This window comes from Punica granatum, chromosome 7, assembly GCF_007655135.1.
Source record: "Punica granatum isolate Tunisia-2019 chromosome 7, ASM765513v2, whole genome shotgun sequence".
NCBI classification, from domain to species: domain Eukaryota; kingdom Viridiplantae; phylum Streptophyta; class Magnoliopsida; order Myrtales; family Lythraceae; genus Punica; species Punica granatum.
In genome coordinates, this window is record NC_045133.1 from 25,186,641 (window position 1) to 25,207,357 (window position 20,717).

General features: G+C 40.4%; 4 protein-coding genes across 8 annotated transcripts; 1 reads left to right on the plus strand and 3 right to left on the minus strand.

The window, feature by feature from the left end:
• Window positions 1-2,403: 2,403 nt before the first annotated feature.
• LOC116213422 (protein seele) lies at window positions 2,404-4,811 on the plus strand. Its single transcript, XM_031548344.1, has 9 exons — window positions 2,404-2,567; window positions 2,815-2,841; window positions 2,935-3,014; window positions 3,190-3,262; window positions 3,392-3,449; window positions 3,767-3,818; window positions 3,968-3,992; window positions 4,117-4,202; window positions 4,442-4,811. Exons 1-9 carry the CDS (start codon window positions 2,460-2,462, stop codon window positions 4,497-4,499), a joined length of 567 nt encoding a protein of 188 aa, XP_031404204.1. The 5' UTR covers window positions 2,404-2,459; the 3' UTR covers window positions 4,500-4,811.
• A 293-nt stretch (window positions 4,812-5,104) lies between these two features.
• On the minus strand, window positions 5,105-8,040 carry LOC116213421 (probable protein phosphatase 2C 27). Of its 2 annotated transcripts, none has more exons than XM_031548341.1 (4): window positions 7,117-8,040; window positions 6,390-6,584; window positions 6,098-6,303; window positions 5,105-6,005 (listed from the first exon to the last, which is right to left on the minus strand). In XM_031548341.1, exons 1-4 carry the CDS (start codon window positions 7,318-7,320, stop codon window positions 5,447-5,449), a joined length of 1,164 nt encoding a protein of 387 aa, XP_031404201.1. In that variant the 5' UTR covers window positions 7,321-8,040; the 3' UTR covers window positions 5,105-5,446. The 2 variants fall into 2 exon arrangements, with proteins under 2 accessions (XP_031404201.1, XP_031404202.1); XM_031548342.1 differs by having other exon boundaries at window positions 6,390-6,577; window positions 7,117-8,039.
• A 1,379-nt stretch (window positions 8,041-9,419) lies between these two features.
• On the minus strand, window positions 9,420-12,553 carry LOC116213424 (glyceraldehyde-3-phosphate dehydrogenase B, chloroplastic). The gene is made up of 9 exons (XM_031548345.1): window positions 12,264-12,553; window positions 12,065-12,178; window positions 11,275-11,436; window positions 11,008-11,175; window positions 10,729-10,889; window positions 10,549-10,610; window positions 10,404-10,453; window positions 9,901-10,307; window positions 9,420-9,758 (listed from the first exon to the last, which is right to left on the minus strand). The coding sequence occupies exons 1-9, from the start codon at window positions 12,363-12,365 to the stop codon at window positions 9,623-9,625; spliced, it is 1,362 nt and encodes a 453-aa protein (XP_031404205.1). The 5' UTR covers window positions 12,366-12,553; the 3' UTR covers window positions 9,420-9,622.
• A 5,279-nt stretch (window positions 12,554-17,832) lies between these two features.
• On the minus strand, window positions 17,833-20,544 carry LOC116213429. Of its 4 annotated transcripts, none has more exons than XM_031548354.1 (5): window positions 20,389-20,544; window positions 19,381-19,510; window positions 18,924-19,020; window positions 18,540-18,626; window positions 17,833-18,298 (listed from the first exon to the last, which is right to left on the minus strand). In XM_031548354.1, the coding sequence occupies exons 1-5, from the start codon at window positions 20,447-20,449 to the stop codon at window positions 18,164-18,166; spliced, it is 510 nt and encodes a 169-aa protein (XP_031404214.1). In that variant the 5' UTR covers window positions 20,450-20,544; the 3' UTR covers window positions 17,833-18,163. The 4 variants fall into 4 exon arrangements, with proteins under 4 accessions (XP_031404214.1, XP_031404212.1, XP_031404213.1 ...); XM_031548352.1 differs by having other exon boundaries at window positions 17,833-18,316; XM_031548353.1 differs by having other exon boundaries at window positions 18,909-19,020.
• Between the last annotated feature and the right edge of the window lie 173 nt (window positions 20,545-20,717).

Sequence of the window (20,717 nt, forward strand, 5' to 3'; positions counted from 1 at the left end):
ATTCGAACCAGAGATCGGATGCAAATTTAGGCGCATCTTAACTATTAGATCAAATCTCATTGGGTTAATCGATTTTAGTTATTGGTAGGTTGGGAGCGGGATTAGTAGAAAAAGCGATAGGACGCCTGTCGAAGGCCGACCCCTCACCTTTTTATCGATCAATTGGCATTCCCTTTTGTTTTCATATTGCCATGTGATGTGATTGCGAGCGCTCTCTCTTTTCTACATTATTTTTTCTTTTTCTTTTTTCCTTTTCCCTTTTTTTTTGTGGTTATGGTCACTCTCTTTTTTCATGTGATGATCATCATGGACTTATAGCCGTTTTGATGATTCCATGATTCTCGTTGTCACCTAATAATATGCTTATATTCCTCTTTAATCTCGATGGTAATATTACTCGGCAATTAACATTAACGAGACAAACAATTTTTGCGTACGGACGAGCCGAGCTAGATTTACTAGGATATCTGAAAAGACTATAAAATTTCCCGACCATACTAAAATTTGTTCACGAGAGAGTTCATTTTTACTTTCTTTTTTTTTTTTCCATTTACGGCCGCATATTTAATTATGTTTTATATCTTCTTATTAGTTATATTTTTCTATAAAGTTTCTTTAATTTTCTCGTGAGACTAATTGCGTTTATAAAAAACCGAGTAAAATATTCATTTTGTACTTTCACGAGTATTAGTGAATAAATCATATCGTATTCAATCGGCTTGATTTTTTGATTAGTGAATAAATAAGCTACGGCAATTTAATTTATAATACTAAATCTTATTAGATACGGCGTGTTTGGTCTATTTATTCGGTAATATTTAGACTGAGGAAGCAGGGATTGCAATAGTTTGATATGTTGAGAGATTTTATAATATATTTCATTTGTTTTTGACGGTGCATACCCCTGCGGGGTATGAAATGGAAGCAACTGCAGGTGGGACTACGTAATTTATTGCTACATCTCTAATAGAATAAATAAATTAGGACCTACAGAATTAATGCATTTCTCGTTTTTGAGATGTCGGATAAGGGAATGTTATTGCTGGTCTAAAATGAGCAACGCGTGCCATAAAGAACGATTAAAGCAAATTTTATGGAACAAATTTATATTTATTTTATAAAATATAAGAGAGCTCATAAAAGATATATATTTTTTCTGATTAAAAAGCATATATCGTAATAAGTGATTTTCCTTTTCAGTCAAGAAGTTTATAATATTCCCCAACTACTCCCAATTGGCAAACTTCAGTGCGGTAGTTGGGAGATAACCTTAACTTTGCCATGATGATGCCGTCTCATGAACTTAAATAAAACGAGGCAAACTAGAGTATCACATTTGTCGAATTCTTAACTCGTGAGTTTTCGCTGCCTAAGGCTGTCTCCGGTGGGGGTGTCTCTCCCCTTGTCTCTGAACTGAATCGCACATTATTCTATATGCGTCACATCAGACAGAGATAAACTCAAAAAAAAAAGATAGACATTTATTTCATTTGTACCTCTGATTTTGGTGTCTCTGATCCGAACTCACATTCATATTGTATTAATTAAATGCATATAGCTACTATTATATATAATTAATATATATTTTTAATAGTTTTAATTAATTAAATTAATTAGAATTTACAAAAAAAATACAAAATAAAATATATTTGAGGAGTAGGGCTGCCATTGCATTCAATTTTTTTTTTTTTTTAAAAAAGAAGTTGGACGGGCTGCCACGTATTGGCTGTCCGGGCGTCTCTGGGCACAAGTGACAACACCTTTGCCAGAGACGCGCGCGTGTCCCCTTGCTAGGTGGGGGGCAAGCGCCTACTGGAGGCAGCCTAAACGACATAGCAACTTGACATATCTAAATTTCTAGATAGATCGAGAAGAAGGAACTCTATCTTACTCGAAAGTACACATAGGGTCATCGCACCACAATGAGTCCTGAACATCATATTACGACATAACAAACTCATCGTCGAAAGATGGACGAGAAGCAAACGTACCGGGCTATGTCATCTCTTACTTAAGTTAATATATGACAAAGAAGTATAATTTCCCATGGACTCACCACTCCAGCAAGTTTGAATTTAAATACATCGGGCTTGTGTCTTTCTGTCTCAGTCTCTTTTACGTTAACGACCAGTGAATCTTATAACGGATATTGGAGTCAGCTATTCTTAGTACATTTTTTTTTTCTTTTTGGCCGTATTCATTATTTAGCAAAATAAAAACCCCAAAAAACATTTCGTTGCCCGAAGAAAGGGGAACAAAAAATGAAAATAATTTCCATTACCCAAAGAAGCCAAACAAAAGACAAAATTACAGAAAAACCCTGCATTTATCGTTTCTCAACACGGCCCAAAAATCACGGCCCGGCCCAAAAAGCTACAAAATTATTAGAAACCGATTGATTACGACACTTCAGTCTTCGGTCAAGAGAGAGAGAGAGAGAGAGAGTTCCTTCGGAGGAGATGGCGGAGATCCTCTCGCCGGCGGGGCTTTTACTGTTGCTGTTCGCGGTTCTCTCCGTCGCGCACGGTGGCGTCGACGACAAATGCGCCGCTTGCAATGCCGTCGCGGTACTGTATTGTACTTCTCTACGAACAACACTTGTATTATTTCTAGTCCAAGTCCGTCTTCTCCTGGAACTCGGGAGGAGGAACTTCAGATCTGACGCTCTTCTCTTTCTCTTTCGACGATGACGATGACGATTTCTTCGCTTTTCGGTGTGAAATCTGTTTTTATGAGCTGATTTTCTGTTTCAGTATGAGTCCCCAGTGAGCTGGGCAGTGGATCTAATTGCCGTTGCCGAATGGTTTTTTGCAGGGAGAGCTAGAAATCGGGCTTTCCAATGTAAGAACTTGCGTTTTCTATTTATTTAATGTTTGGTTGAACAGACAAGCGAAGAGCATTTTTAGCAGATTTTCATGGTTCTGTGATGATCAGGAGAAGCCGAGGAATCATTTGGATATGAGGCATCGTCTAGACTCTAAAGGTCAACGAGAAGGGAAGCTAATTGACTACAGGTGAGGTGAATGATGAATTCGCGTGTTACTGATTTTCCGCCGCTGAATGAGAATTTTAAGATGAGGCGATGCTCTTAATTCTTGTCTTTCCTCGAGAACTGTTGCATCTGAGTATATTGTGAGGCATATATTCTATATTGATTGGTGATTATGCTATTGCAAATATCTCGAACAGGGTCAGTGAGCTGAGAGTTGTTGAACTTTTGGATGGACTCTGTGAAAAGATGCAAGATTATACGCTTGAGAAGGTAATTGATAATTGGTAGTGGTCTTGGCTGGTCTCATGCGCACTGCCGTTGCAAAGGGAAATATGTTTTCTTGCACTTCAATTGGTTATATAGGCACTTTGGTCTTATATATCAGTATTTTCCTTGCAGAGGGGTTCTGGCAAGCCAGAATGGGTCAAGGTATATGATTGGGACCAATTGAAAGAAAGTATGTTTCCGGTCTTACTTTTATCCCGAGTTTATTTATTTTTTGTAGTTAAATTTGTAGAGGAATATACTCATGATGATTGGTGAAAGCAGAAAGTGCTGCACTTTGAATGAGGCTGTGTTTATCAGCAGTTGCTGCTGAGTGTATGCCAGAATGCTCAATATATAACGAAAAAGAGCGTTGTTGCACGAATTTCTGAAAAACATGTCTAATAGTAGCAGGGAAATCTTTCTGAAGATTCTCTGCGCGGCTCTCTAGATTATGTGAGGATTTTCCAGCAGCAAGTTTCTGAGAGTTTCTCTTCCATTTTGTGATAGATAAGCCGGAAGCTCGAGCTCATTCCAAAGCTATATCATCTTACTGCGGGAGGTTAGTCCTCTAGAAGTTTTTACATTCCTCTTCAGCCCATTGTCATCAACAATGTTATATTTGATGCTCACTTGCAAAAGCCCACTTTCTTATGATTTCAAGTGGTCGTTTTGTTTTACCACAGCTAATATCATGTCTAATTCTGACAGGTTGCTTGAAGAAACCGAAGATAAGGTGAGGACTCTCATATTATACTTTTTGTGGCAGTTTGTAGTGTAGTTTAACTTTTTCTGCGGTGAAGCAGTAATATAAGTTTCGTTAAGGTCCTTATATATATTTTTCAATGATGTTGTTGCAGTTGGCAGAACTGATAAGGAAAGGATCAGTGGAAGCGGGTGGCATAAGTCGGGTACTATGTCAGGATCTGAGCAAGCACTGCCGCAGGTAATTTTTCGGTTTACCATTCCTTGCAGAAAAATAGAAATGAAGTGTGTGGTTTTGGAAGAAGGGGCCCTTTCAAATTCAAAGAGAGATCTAACTGTTGGCTGAATCGAAATGGTTTAACTTCTTACAAATAACTTGATTAGGATGTGTCATTGTTTTAGTATGACTTTCCAACTATAGTTATATCATGTTGCTTGATGCAAACTTTTCATCCCCGCTCCTCCTGCTCCTATTTGCAGTAGTCCCAATACGGTGGATGGTGACGATGATGATGAGGAGTCGGAAGCAGAACTTTGAATGGCTTCATCTGAGGGATTCCTCACAACTCTCTCCAGCTTATATCAGCTCAAGCATTTTGACCCAAAGAAAAGAACGTCAGTTCAAGCAGAGATGAAAAACTAAATTCATGATTGTCTCCGAAGGAGAAGTTTTCATGACTGAGTTATCAACTGCTTCTGCTGTTTCATCAACAATTTTCACTGCTTTTCATAACTCTTAAAACAGATTTTGCTTCGGTTGCCGTTTGGGACTGCTTGTATTATCAAAATCACACATCAATTTGAATTCTGCCTTTATAGAGGTGCAAGCAACTTTTGTGCAGTTGATCAATGCGTTAGTATCTTTCAAATGATACTTTACATGGAAAGAAACCAATATGCCTAGCTTTTCAGGCAGGAAGTTAGTTTGCTCAATGCATGGGAAGGTTATGCAAGATCGAACATGAGGCGGCCGCTAGAGTGACAAGACGAGACCAAGATAGGAGACTAATATTTGATTTTGATTTTTCCTAGCTTAGGGAAATGTTCAATTCCATGCTTGTTGAGGCCGAATATCTGGGCTTTGCACTCGATCGGGCTGCTGCACAGCAGCCCTACGTGAGGCCAACTTTGCACACGGTTAGATAAAGTAACAAGAGGAAGAATATTTCAATAGCAGAAAAAAATGGTAGAGCCATCTAGGCCTCTCAAATTTTTAACATATTTACAGCGATCACAGATTGTTCAAGCGAACTGAACCTCATCATCAATTAACAAACAATATATTTCATAACAACAACATAAATAATTCGAGCTGTGATGCGATGAGCAGGTGGGACTACTTGGCAAGAAACGTGCCTGTGTCAGCCTTATATGCTCGAGCAGCAGCCTTCATTCGGTGAGAGAACGAAGAACAGGAATATGACCCGACCGACAGTGGCCGCTCTGAGTCCCCATATGGCCCGTCAAACCTCTCTTTTCTTCTGCTCACGGATTTCCATCCAACACGCCCTTAAGAAGATTTAGTCCTTCTGCTGATATACTCCTCCGAACTCGGGTCTGAGGTATCTCAATTCTGGGAGGAGGGTCTGGGGAGAAGCAGATGACGATAACAGTCAGATTGTCGCAGGTGTTGCGCTTGAGGGCCTCTCGGACCAGTTCTCTAGAGCACCTCTCAGGATCGTTGTGAAGCATCAGTTCCTTCCTCGCTATCGTGACGGCGCACTGACTGCTCATCACATCCCACAGGCCATCGCACCCCATGACCAGGAACTCGTCATCTTCAGTCAAACTCAGCTCCTGTAACTCAGGCTCTGCAATCAGAGGGCAGGCGGAGCCCTTGGAACCCTTCATGTGCCAATCTCCTAGGGCCCGTGCCACAGATAATTGACCATTAAGATACCCATCATAGACAACTCCCCCAAACCTCTCAATCCTTAGCCTCTCGGACGTGCAGTTGGGCTTGTGATCCTTGGAAAGCTCGATTGCTCTACCCCGTTTTCCCAACACAGCCCGGCAATCCCCAAGATTAGCAACTACGATTGTTCTGTTAGAAAGAAAGCTTGTAAATTATTTGCAGCTAGCAATTACAGATTTGAAAGCTAATAACTGCAAGTACATTAGGATATAGCAAGTTACCTTCCAAAAATGACAGCAGTCAGAGCAGTGGTGCCTGAAGAGATATCCAAAGAACAGGCATCAGCAAATGCATAATCGGCCTTCAGAAAAGCGCTCTTTATTGCCTTCTCCATAGAAACTGGAAAGTGGGAATCCTCAAGAATGAACCTTAAGATGTTATCCCGAACAAACACTGCAGCATCAGTACCACCATGACCATCGAATACCTGTACATAGATGCTGATCTGTAAATATACTATCTTTCCATTGCATCATTGGGAAAAGTATATGCATGATGGATAATCATACTGACCCCATAAAAAGCCCCAGGGGAAGGACAATCCGTGGTATTGCCCAAATGGTAAACAAGATTATCAATGCAAATGTGTTCATCTTCCATAAAATGTTTTGGCCCTCTTTCAGCACAGCATCCTGAGCGAAATACAGGCATGAACTCCAATTTTTCATCGGAGGGAGAATTGCTGCCATTAGTAGCACCATCTGATTCCTTAAAAAGTTCAAAAAAAGAAAAACAAGATCAGCTATATCCCACAATGTTGTATAATGATTTCTCCGTGGTGTAAGTCTCGTCATTGTACTTACAGCCACATCAACATGTCAGATCATAAACCAATTTAATCGGACAGAAGTAGAACAACATTAGAACCATAGATGTCCATAACAATAATAAAATCTAAATTTGGTAATACATCAACATGTCAAATCATAAACCAATTTAATCGGACAGAAGTAGAACAACATTAGAACCATAGATGTCCATAACAATCATAAAATCTAAATTTGATAACTGATATTCGTACCTTACCAATTATGCTAAATATAAATCCTTTATACAAAATCCAAGCAGCCCACATACACAGATTATCTCTCCATTTAAATCAAAATTTTGCTGCTCCAGAAATCAAAATGGTTCCTTTTAATCGGAGAAATGTGAATCTTACCAAATTAGTTCATTGAGTATGAACAGTGATCTGACAACAAAGCTACAGAAAAAGAAAAAATAGAAAAATTCAACTCACCGAATCAGTGGCAGGGAGCAACCTTGCTGATATCACACAATGTTGAACTGTAGAGAGGTGCCGTGGTGGTTTCCCGCTCGTCAACTGTTTCAAGCTATCTAAACTTTCATCTTCGGTTGTCAAGACATTCTCGTAATTACCTTCCAGCATCGTGAATGGACACGATAAATCAGTGCCTGCGGCCATATTGTCGTTCCAAATCATAGAACAGACCCAACCAAGCAAAATCCCAAATTGAATCCCCCTTCCTCGGCGACTTTGAATGGCAATTCAAGTTCTGCAAAGACCCAGCTTTTAATCGAAGAAGCGAGAACTGGAGTAGAAGAGTCTTCAGAGATGGCCGCTTAACCACCAACCTCAGCCTTCGAGGAATATCCACCTTAAATCCTTCAAATACCAAGCAATTTCTGCGGGGAATACCCAGCAAGCAAGCCAAAAGCTTCACGAAATGTCCAAAAGGTTACCTTTCCGCCACAAAATTGACCTTCCTTGAGAGATCAGAAGTCCTCGAGCTGTACCACATCCGCCATTAACAAATCACCAGAACAACCCCCGATTCAGTAAACGGATAACGATAACCTCCCAGAACAACCAATTGACATCTCAGACCATGACCCCGCAATCCACCGACCACCGAACTTTCCCAACTGCCCAAGAAACAGATCATGCTTCAGATTCCCCCGCGAAAGAACTCCGCAATGCCGCAATTCGACCGCCGAAGCTGGCCCAGCTGGAAATTGGACATCGGGGACTCCATCCCGAAGAAATCAGAGACTGAGGCGAGGCGGCAACTGCCGAATCTGATGCTTCCCCGATTGCTTCTTCGATTGAAACAAACCCTAACGAGGAGCGAGACGATCGCAGGAGGAGAATCTAGAGAGAGAGAGTGGGGGGAGAGAGACAGAAACAGAGAGAGAGCGTCGTTGGTAAAATGGTTGGCGACGGGCGGGTCCAGGTAAGTCTGGTGCATCTCCTCGCTGTCAGTGGAGTTGGGAAATGGAGCGTGTGACAGGTGGCGTCCAGCGGTTGGTGGATCTGCTCACGGTCTGGCCTGCAAGTGCTTCCCATCCGTTGGATCATGTCAGTGGAGATTCGACGGCCCAGATTCGTCCGCCCCCTTGGAGCCTGAGGGGTTGCGCTCCGGCCCCGCCTCGTTGAGAGTGGGATGCTACGGTGGTGGGCTCCACGTGATGACGTGTCAACTTTTGGCTGGAACGTTGATTTTCTGTTTTCTTTTTGGCGCTGGAAATTTCGGCTGTACGGATAAGAGCGGTTGCATCGCAACCGCTCTCTCTTTTTCCCTCTTTAGTATTCAGTTTTTTTTTTAAGATTATTTTATTTTCCCATAATTTCTCTAACAATTTCTTTTTCGAGAAAACTATCAGACTCGTTTATAAGGGGCAGTTTAGATTCAGAGTTAAAATTACTTTGATTTTGATTTTGATTTTGATTTTGATTTTGATTTTGATTGTGAAAAATGACAAATGAGATGTGATTATAAATTTGACTTAGGAAACATGTATTTTTGTTGTGTAGTGTATTGAGTTAAAGTTAAAGTTAAAATTTTTGAATTGGGAAATGTGTATTTTGTTGTGTAGTGTGTTGAGTTAAAATCAAAGTTAAAATCAAGTAACTCTGAATCCAAACGGGGCAAAATTTCAATCGGCCAGACTAGTTTTATCCTCAAAAAAAAAATTGCCATCAGGAATTTCAATAAATTCAATTCCTTCTATCAAAATAATTCAACTACTAAATATGAGTAACGAAGGTTTGTCCACGTAAACTAATGGCGTTTGAAATTTCAGGATCATTTTGATAATTTTCTCTTTTTCGATACCCAGTCTACGTGAGTGAACTCATGTATACAGGTCCGCGGTCCAAAACATCGAGTATTCCCCGGGCGTATTTCACGGCTATTCAAATCTGAATTATGCCAAGAGAGTCTCCACCGTCGGCCTAAACTGGGGAGTAGTGCGAAGGCGATGTCTGGCTCGAACAGTTGAAAGAGTCGAGTCTGTCTTGAAAATCGAAGTGTTGCTAGGGAAAACGGGGTTTTCCATCTGCAAAGCCGTAAGCTCTCGCAGTCGTGTTATCGAGTATATTTTATCCAGAGAAATTCCTCCATATATCTGACCTGAACCAGTTTATGAGCTCGACAAGATCGGAACTGTTCGTTACAGCGGGACTCATGAGAAAGTAATGATCTTCGACAGTTATGATTTAAACCAAACCGAGCACGGTATATCTGCTGTTCGTGATCCCTAACCGATGCGCACCAGGGAAGTAGTTTGCTACAAATGAAGTTTCTCTGAGAGATAATAATAGGAATGGAATTTCAGATCACCGCCTTAGTACACCTCATATAACACATTTTACTTCCAAATCTCTGGTGTCACTCTACAATCATCCGATGATATAGTGGAAGCGAAAAATTCCTCGTTCTTGCCCCTATGTATGATCGAACTCGAAAGGGAAAAAAAAAAGTGTTCAGAGATCACGAGTCGAACTAGTTCTCGTAAACTTTGCATTCCTCGTCAGCAGGGTTCGTCTGGCAGAAATCTTCCAAGGGGTCTCCACTTCCGGCGGCGGGCGCCCCGGGCCATTTTCTTGCTACGAGATGGGCCAAGTCGACCACCCTTTGGCTGCAAACAGTAGGAAAAATGAACATCCTTGTTAAGATGGAAACATGCATTTTCACGGGCATTTTAGCCGCAGAAACCGATCGAACAAAACGTTTTAAGGCCTGAAAAATCTAATGTAAGCCTGTGGATGTTTGTCTCTCACCTGTATCCCCATTCATTGTCGTACCAGGCGACCACCTTGACCATGTCGTCTCCCATGACCATAGTCAACGAGGAGTCGATGGTCGAGGAGACATCAGAGCACCGGAAGTCCACGGACACGAGGGGTACGTCGCACACGTCCAGGATGCCTTTGAGCGGGCCATTGGCGGCCTTCCTGAAGGCTGCATTCACGTCCTCAGCAGTGAGGCCCTTCTTCTCAACATTGACCACAAGGTCGACCACCGACACATTAGGGGTCGGGACACGGAGGGCGATCCCATTGAGCTTGCCCTTAAGCTGGGGCAGCACCAAGGACACTGCCTTAGCAGCACCAGTGCTTGTGGGCACGATGTTGAGGGCAGCAGCCCTGGCCCTTCTCAGGTCCCGGTGGGAAGCATCCAATAGCCTCTGCAGTATCGGACCGAACAGAAGACAATTGCTTACAAATCGTCGCAAGCTGATCTAAAAGTTTAACCTCTTGAAGTGTATCAAAACTCAGTTTACCTGGTCACCGGTGTACGAGTGAGTTGTGGTCATGGTACCCTTGACAATTCCTGCAACAGAGTAAGACATAAGTCATCACACGAAACAATTAGGTCTTGGAACTGTGCGCGATGCAAGGCTCGTTTTAGTATAGAAATGGCCTTACCGAATTCTTCGTCCATGACCTTCACGAAAGGAGCTAGGCAGTTCGTGGTGCAAGAAGCATTGCTGAGGAATAACAATCATTTGGCGCGAGTTATGCTTTTGGAACTTTATGTAGCAAGCAATTCTAGGAACATCTGAAACTGAAATGTAAGGGCATGGAACAAGGAAATGGGAAGCCAACCTCACGATGTTGGAGACCTCGTGATAGTAATCGCCCTCGTTCACACCAACGACATAGGTTGGGATATCAGCACCTTTCGCGGGAGCGGTGATGACAACCTTCTTGGCACCGGCTTGGATGTGTTTTCCGGCGCCAGGTCCATCAACGAACACTCCAGTTCCCTATAATTTCACACACTTTCATGACAAAGAAAAAGCTTCCGATCCCCATTAATCTCGAATTCGAGACAAATAATCCAGTATTTGCTGATCACAATGTGACATGAGGGGCTTAAAATACCTCAATAACAATATCAATCCCGAGATCAGCCCAAGGAAGCTGGAGCGGGTCCCTACTGGAAACAACCTTGATGGGCTTCCCGTCGACACTGATCGTCTCATTGTTTACGATCTTCACGTCAGCTTTAAAAGTTCCGAGCATTGAGTCATACTTAAGCAAGTGGGAGGCCTGATATCATATAGAATTAAATTAACCTTCGAGTTCAGTAAATTCATGAAACACCAGAGAGGAATTCCACTTTATTAATTTTTCCCACTGGATACTTACGTTCTTCACACCTCCGCTGTCGTTAACTACAATAACGTCGAGAGGAGAGTTCTTCCTCCCGTGCCAGCACCTGAGGAAGTTCCTTCCAATGCGACCGAACCCGTTGATTGCAACCTTCAGCTTGGCCACGGTCTCTCCCTTAATAGGTGCTGATCCTGTAGTCTGTTCAACAAACAGAACTCTCAAATAAATGGAACTCCCGGGAAATCCAAGGACATGATGATGCTGAAGGTCTTACCACTCATAATCAGATCACCCGAACGAGCATATCAGAATTTTAAGTGCCTCGGAGAACTACCGAAACAAGAAAAATGCATATTTCACAGTTCCTACATCTAGGACAGTTTCTTGATACCGGTTTATATCTTGGTTTTGTGCCCACCAACTACCCTATAACAAGTACATGTCGGAGAAGCTGAGAAGCCCCACGATCAGCTAGCCCTCATTCTACCGATAGAAAAATATGCTCAACACAATCAAGTCTATTAGTCCTTAAGCACAATATTGCCGAAACATCGGTTAGTTTTGTATCTGTAAGCATCTTGAGCTCAGCCACAACACAAAGCATTTACCAGATCACTGATATGAGATGCTTAAACACGTGATCAAGCAATCCAATTACAATAAGGAGGCCTTAGTCATGTCCATGAGCCAAAATTGTTCTTGTTCCATCACGATATAGCTCAAATATGATCATGCTTCCAAAAGCAGATCCTGAATCACCGCGGACACTGACAGGATCAATCGGAAAGTGTGATGCGCGTGGAAGATGAATTGACAAGTAAGTAACCTTGGGAGTGAGCTGAGCAGCCACAGCATCAAAGAAGGATGCCTCCCCGGCATTCTTCGGGAAGGTCACACACGAGCTGGCCCTCAGCCCCGAGAATTCTGCCACTTCCAACCTCTGCCACCGAGTTAAACACACATGTCAATACCATCAAATGAATGAACTGTGGAAACACGAGCAAAGAGAGGCGGCAGCGAGGGACCTTGGAGAAGCATTGGGTGGGGAAGGAGTGGGAGGACTTGGAGGAGAAGCGGGCATTGGTTGTAGGGATGGGAGAGGAAGCAAGAGCTGCATGAGTGGCCATGGCCGCCCTGCCTTCTTCTTCTTCTTCTTCTTCTTCGCCTGATGTTAAGCTCAGAACCACTAACACGGCCTCCCTCCCTATACTATATATGCACTTCACAAAGCTATCCTATGCGACAGTTCTTAAGACGAGGATTCTCTCTAGGAAATGTGATTATGGTTGAAAATCAGTTAAGGGAACGAGTGGAGATGGATGGGTCCTCGAGGAAATATCTGAGATAGAAGGATCAGATAACGTTTGGAGGACATTTGAATGTTAGCTATGAGACTCTGTCTGAGCCACACAATCAATGGGCATTGCCATACTGTGCCATTCCACCCTCATTTCCATTTCTCTCATGGAGGGGAGACCCATTAGCCCACTCCCACCATGCATCTGACAACTTCTTCCCGGCCGGAAGGAGATCGAAATCTATGGCTCAGGAGAAGCCGCCGGCCTCTGCCATGGCATGGCTGGGTGTTTCATGGGTCGTGGGGATTAGCCGGACGAGTGCGTTATATACAAATAAATGGGTGGTTGAGATGAGATCATATTGGAGGAAAATATATATCCAGCTTTAATGAATGTTTAGAAAAGATTAATTGAAAGTAATGCCTGATCAAGAGTTCTTTTTTCTTGTCTTGGACTAACCATTGTGAGATTTCATATTCTCGTACGGGGCAGCAGTTTGAATCTTATTATTATGTTATGTTGTTTACATTAAAAAAAAAAGCTCTTTCAAGTGCCAGCACAAAGTTTTACACTTACGCCTTTAGATTATAATAGGAAAATGTCGGTGCGGTGCCACGGTTGGAAATTTTTTCATGAATGTTGATTTATTATAGTAGTTTTTGTAATAATTAATATATTATATAACTAAAATTTCAATATTTCTAATTAAAATATTATTATCACAATATGATAGGCCTTAAGTGGTCCGTTAATTTTAAGTAGACGAACTTTCATACAGTAGGTTCGATATTTATTAAAAGCATACCATGGCCAAGACCAAGGTAATATCCAAATAAGAATTAGTCTCACTCAATACGTTAGAGTGTGTTTGACATCCAAAATTAACTGCTGAAATTAATTTGTCAACACTTAATTCAATTCAACTTGTTTGGTAAATGCAATTCAAGTTAGCTTAATTGATTAAGTCAAGTCAAAAATTCTATGGATCATGCCTTAATCAATTAAATAGAAAATTTCTACTTATTTCTCCACTTAATTCGCTCAGCTGTTGTCCATTTTAAAATATTTGCAGTGGTGCCCCACAACTTTTTAAAGAGTTTGCAAGCAGTTTTGGACAGATAAAACCACCGCCCCTTCCTAGTTCCCGATCTGTTGTTTCTTTCCCTTTTTTTTAATTTGAATTTTTATTATTTTGAGAAATTATAAAAATAAAATAATTGTAAAGATAGGGATCAAAAGTGAAAAGAAAGAAAATAGTGGGCTGACATGTAAGTACTACACCAAAAACTCTAAACTTTCAATACTTAACTTTATCAAATATGTTTACTTAATCAATTAAGCACTTGTTTGATTAAATACTTAAAATTTCAAAACTTAATTTTTAGCATTTAAAATTAAGTTCAAACAAACATAATCTTAATCTAACATTAGTTTTACCATAAAAATAAATGACGTTTCTAAGGTCACCTATTAAAAGAGATTACTTAAATTGGTGAAAAATTAAAATAGACTTTTATGCATTAGTGGGACAGCCTCGGTCGAAACTAGATTAATCGGACATAGAGGACTTTTAAAAAATCACAAATAGAAAGAGACGATTTAAATTGGTGATGAATTAAAATAGACTTTTATCAATGTTTGTCGATTTTAGGTGATTTGCACTTGTTATCCTTAGGTAAGGCATCCAGTGCGAGTTATATAATTGGAGAAAATTCACGATCATGAGAGAATTATCCCCCAGTGAGTCGAGCTCACTCGAACCTAGATTAGTCGGATTTAGGGGACTTTCAAACATCAAGTGGTACACATATTAAAAGAGATATTTATATGCTTAAATTTAATAAGAATTAAGAATTAAAAATTAAAAAAAGAAAAAAAAAAGATTTTAATTTATTTTTAGTAAGAAAAAAAAAACCCTATCCACATTACTTTTATACGCGTAGCTCAAGAAGGTATTTGTTGAGAGTTTAGATCCAATATGCAGATGTTAAGAAGAATTTACTGAATTTATAAGAATTTAGTGGATTTATAAGAAATTTGTCTGGGTGGTTACTGTAACCTAGCAAAGACACGAGGATTACAAGAAGAAGCAAAATACAGAGTAGAGCGAATGGACTTGTCCACAAGAGCACTTGGGGATGTTCAGCCGCCATTGGCAGTTTACGACTTCAAGACCAGACAAGAGAGTTAATCAGATTGCGACCACAAAAGAATGAAACAAAGTGCGGCGTAGGTAAAATAGAGAAAAAAAAGTCTCCAATTTGGTCAGTGCCAAAGCTAACCAACATTCAACAAAGAGATGATCACAAACTCGATGAACCCAAGCACCTAAAGGGGCAGCTACCTCTCATTTAAGTAAAAGGAACATAAAATCATGTCAAACCATCAATCTTTCCATGTCATATCCCTCGTGGAAGCAGCCACAGAGACCCGATCAACACTATGGAAGCATAATCACGACTTGGGCCTACTGAAGAGTAAGGACTCACAAATATGATATAGGCGGAAAGAGAACACGAAATCAGGAATTCGATGAACCGCATCCGAAATCAAGAAACATATGGGGTGTATCAAGCATGTACATCCGGAGACAATATAGGTAATTCCAGTACTTGAATATATTAACTACAATCAATGCTACTTCAAGAGAACTCGAAACTACAGGGAAAAAGAAGAAGAAGAAGAGAGAGAGCACGAAACTACAGAAGTACTAGTAGTACACCCTGGCAAATGGTAACTAGAGATGGTGCTTTCTATATATCCTATAGCATTGAATCGAATGCCAAATGACTGAGTTTGCGTTTGGTTTCGGAATAAAGTTGTTATTCTACTTAACTCTACTGCACTTCTAAGAAAATGAAGACAAAATAGATGGGAAAATTTATTATTAAAAAATTAATTATAATAATTATTAAGAAAAAATATATGAGAGAATTCATTACGAAATTAGAAAAAAAGACAAAAAATAATGATTAATTGAAAGAATTTATTATTAAAAATTAATTGTAATAATAGTCATGAAAAAATATGAGAGAGAATTTATTATTAAATTGGAGAAAACAAAATAAAGTAATAATTTGAAAAACAAACAAAAGTCTGAGAACATGGAACTGCAAAAATACTTCTTCAAGGGAGTCCCCCTTGGAAATGGTAACCAGAGATGCTGCTTTCTATATATCCTATGGTTGACTTGAATGCCAAATGACTAATAAGAACACGAGTATCACAGATGCTTTTAATCCTATGGTTGAATTGCATGCCAAATGACTGAGAACACAAGTGGCAGAAGAGGGATCGATCGAGACGATCAATTAAGGATGAATGGGATTCCATCTGAACCTTTGCTCCAAGTAGTCGTCATTGACACAAGATAATGGCGAGGCTCCACTGCTCGGAGTCAACTGAGCCCTGGGGTCAACTGTTAAAAATAAATAAAGATGAAAGAAAAATGTTCAGTTACTTAGACTGGGATAAAAGTGTATTTGTTATAAGGTGTAGGAAAGAAACTAACCCTGCTTAATATGGCTAGAAGGCACGCCGAGATTGGTATCACAACGTATCCCCGACGGAGGAGGTGGCTGGCTCTTGGGTAGATTGGGAACACCGATCTGGTGGCAATAGAATTCCCGAAGCCTAAGCGGTCTCTTCCGCTCCACTTCTTGGATAGAACTAGAAGAGACATGGTCATCAATTCCATTCACATTTTAGGAATTTTTCATTTTTTTACTTGTATTTCTCCTTCTCTATGATTCTATTTTTAATTGATTGAAGACCCTCTTGGAATTATCCATCGTATTCATTTCCCCTACCCTACTCTATTTTGATCATTTCCCAAGATTTTTTTAACAGTGCCATTAAAGAAATAAGAACAAAAAAAAAACATACAATATGTCATTTAAATCATCGCGAAGATCTTTGTCATTATTACCGTCATATGTCATCGATGCGAAAAATGGGATTTACCGAGTCCAATGAAAATTTAATATGTTATCAGAGCCCATATTATACACATGCGTGTCCACGCATGTGTGCGCACCCACACCACGTCAAGCCTAATATTGCCAAGAGTGCGCCTCATGTAAGTCTCCCTCACCAAAGCATGGAAGATGAGCTCGGCTCGAGATCAATTATTGAGGGCGGGTGTTCAATGACACGTGACAATGTATAAACATAAATAGATCACACATTATACGCGAGGGAGGGTGTTGAGGATGTTAATCTCACATGAAAAAACTGAATGAATATCTATGGGTTTACATAAGACTTGGGTACCGTCACTTAAAACTTATTAACTTGAGTTTTTAAGTGAAAATTGACCAAATTCATACGAGTCCAATGAAAATTCAATAGATATAATGGAATTGAATGCTCCGATCAAGGAGTAATGGTAAAGTATGAGTCTGCGTTGTCATTTGTACCTTAAAATTCTCGTCTGGCTGAGGGAAGATGAAAAACGGATTATGATCCTCCTCTTCAGATGGTTTGGCCATTGCCATTGCAATTGAGTCCACCAGCTGATGATAATACGTATTGATAATAGAAGAGTCCATACGGTCTCTCAATGCTATTTATATGGCAGCGAATTATTATCTTTGATCCTGTTGACTCTGAGATAGATTTATTTCTACCCTATAAACCACACTGATGATCACCTAATCGGAGTCTTGGAGATGATATATTTTCTAGGATTTTTGTTTCTAAATTTGGATTGTTAAGCAATCTAATAAAGATATTATTTGAAAATTATTCGCAAGAAAAAAAAGGGATTATTTGCATATATATATTTAAGATGGTCTCTCATTACGACGCAACAATATTTTCATTTTGATATAAAATAATTTTGGATATATATATATATATCATTTATGAGTAAGCATATTTGATATAATCGGATTTCTCAATATGTATGAATCATTTATACCTTATTTGGTTTGTGAGTGTTATTTTAAAATCACAATTCTAATTTAACTCTACCCAATACAAAACAAAATAACTCATACAAAGTTAAAAAGTGAACCCTATTTATACAACTTTTTTTCCATAACAAAACAACATAAGTTAAATGGTGGATTCCATTTATACCACTTTTTTTTCAAAATCAAAATCTAATTTTAAAATTCTATTATGAAACCAAACGCAATATTGAAGTTATTCTGTAGATTTGTTGGAGAGATTTACTATATGAGAGATTTCAGTATAAATGTCAGCTCGAGATATCAAACTGATGGTCGTTATTTTTGAGAAATCGAGATTTATATTAATCCGCATCGCACTTGGGTCGTGAAAGACAATTGTGTATGTCACATATCAACTACTAGCATTATTAACGATCTAATCTCAATCTGGCGACGAGTTACATGACTAGAAAACACAACTCTCAGGCGGTCAAATTGTCCAAATTTCTTCCATGAAACCGGGAATAAAGCATGCATTAACAAGAGAATCTGGATTTTGCTTCTTTCTGCAACTTCCGAGAATGGTGGGTAAGGAATAGATTCTTAACGATTTATGACTGAACAATGTTAAGCCTTTCGAAGAAACACGAGTAGACCGACTCCTTCATATACTGTAGTATTTCTCTATGATCTGCAAGGGTTATGACGTGAGGTAACTTTGTGAGCATTAGGTCATGCGGGAGCTTCTACTTCATCAGGGTCCACCGAAGTGGCATCCGGTGACTCTTCTGACCGTAGCTGAGCAGACACTTCGTCTATGGCAGAATTCAGCTGGGCGATCTTCTCAGTCAGAACTTTCCTTGTTTTCTGCAAAACAGAAAACAACTTCGATGAAGCAAAAGTCAATGTCATTGAAGGGCAGTATTTTTTTTTTTGTCTTTAATAACATTATAGGATAGGATGAAAGCCACAGTATAGAAAATCCACGGAGCACTATCCCATGGAAATTGGTTTTTCCAACTATAGCCCATCTCAAAAAAGTTACTCTAAACATGAATTCGGGCAATAGTGTGGAAGATAATCGAGGAGTCAAGAGCGGCCGGCTCACCTCCAAGGCCTTTTCTTCATCATATATGAATTTGGGCAGTTTCCTCATCAAATCCTTCCTGTCAGTCGCAGCTAGTGCCTTGCTGATCTGCATGAGAGTATAAGATTATTGTTCAGACAATCTGGACTGAAGATTGTAAGCAGCTTATTCTGCATAACTATGAAGCTCACTGCAACCGAAGTTTATGCAGTCGGTACACACCACATGGCCAGACCCTTGAATAGCCCTTCCTCATCCATCGGTACATAATACGCCACTTAAAGCTACTATATATTGCTAACTATTTTCTTGACCCTTAAAAAAATGAACTCAGATAAACAACTCACGATGTATATAGTTTATCTAATTGAAATTTGGATAGTGTCTTGCATGGAGGATTGGAACCTGGGGTGCAAATATACAACCGAGTGCGCCAACTATAACTCCTCCAAGGACAAAGCCTCCAACAAAGATGCTTGCACTGCTTGGCTTTCCATCATCACTGAATGGGCAAAAAGAGAAAATGCCGTATTAGGAGCTTTTGATCAGAGGAATAAGCACATGCATCGGTTAACCAACTAGTTATTGAATAAACTGAAAGTGCTCCATTATCACATGCTTCCCTTTTCTTCCAACTTAGGAATTCAAATGTCAGATGGCCACAGTTCACGCCTATCCAAAAAAGTGAACCAAGAAGATAAAATCTAAAGAAATTTGAGTTTCGTAGCGACACCAGAGAGATTATCCAGTCGCCCAATTTAACTATCCATCCACATTTTTTACATTACCTTTACTGTATAGCATAGCCGCTTATAATTATAGGTATAAGTGACGAATCACTGCAACAATGTCATGGCAATACCTGTACCCAGCACGAATGGTGGTGAGTCGCCTGGAGGAGCTGAGCTGCAGGTCCCTGGCACGATTCGAATGGAATGACAAGTTTGTGCGGCATGTATTCCCAAGAAATTCGTCTGTGTGGTTACAGGAACCTAGCAAAAGGATCAACACGACGATTACAACAAGAAGCAAATATAAAGTAGTGTGAATGGATAAGTCCACGAGAACACTTGGTGATATGCGAGCAGCCACTGGCAGTTGCCGACTTCGAGACCAGACAAGGAAGGTAAATATAACCGAAACAGAGCAAAAAGGGGATTTGATTACTCTTGCCAATCAGATAAAAACCACAAAAGAATGAAACAAAGTGGCGTATATGAAACGCCTTGCTTACGAAGAAACTGTTCTGCAACTTGCTAAATTCTTAACAGACAACCAACCAGAGGTCGAAATTTCAAATATGAAAATCAGCACCAATGTTGAACCTTTTTTTTGTGAACCTCAATGGGGAGGAGGAAACCTGCTTTCCAGAATGTCAGAATTGACGGAAGGTCATAATTTGTTCAGCATGCCACAGCTAATCAACAGGAAAATGATCACTGACCACAAACTCGATGAACCAAGCACCTAAAAGGGCAGTTATCTCATATAAGGGAAGGAACATAATCATATCAAACCATCTATGTTTCCAACTCAGTTTGGTCAATCACAAGCAAACAACGCCATCGCTTCTGGCTCCAATAGCAAGCAGAGAGCTTTCAAAGAGAAGAAACGAAAATCGGCACCGCAGACCAACGCGACAAAGGCGACCACTAACAGTACAAATCCACAATCGTCCACTCATCAGCGTCTCAAGCTTTTAGCACCAAACTACGTATCGAGACGAATCCTCGAATCGGCCACCGTTAACTCCGGTGCCGATCAATGGCGAGAATAAACAAGCGGAACCAGAGCGAATCGTCACTACACAAGCAGGGGGGTAGTTACTGGACAGGATTCGCAGAAATGACGAAGGAATCGGGACCATTACCGGTGAAGCGCCGAGCTCCGGGAGCCGCCGTTACAGCCAAAGAACTCGAAATCGAATTCATTCTGCGGACGAACCGGGGGAAATGACGAACTGAGCTTCGAGCTCCATGGAAGTTAAGACAGTGGATTTACTGAAGCTGACGGACATCTATGGACCCGGCGCACGAAGTCCCGGGCGAGGTCTACAGTGAAATGAGCTTGGGCTCTCATGCACCCTGAACTTGTAATGATAGCGCATTCTGCGGGAACATAGAGGCTCGATATTATCGATGCATACACGTGGCGGGGAATCACCGGGGTCCGGGAGCATATTCATGATCCAGTGCGACG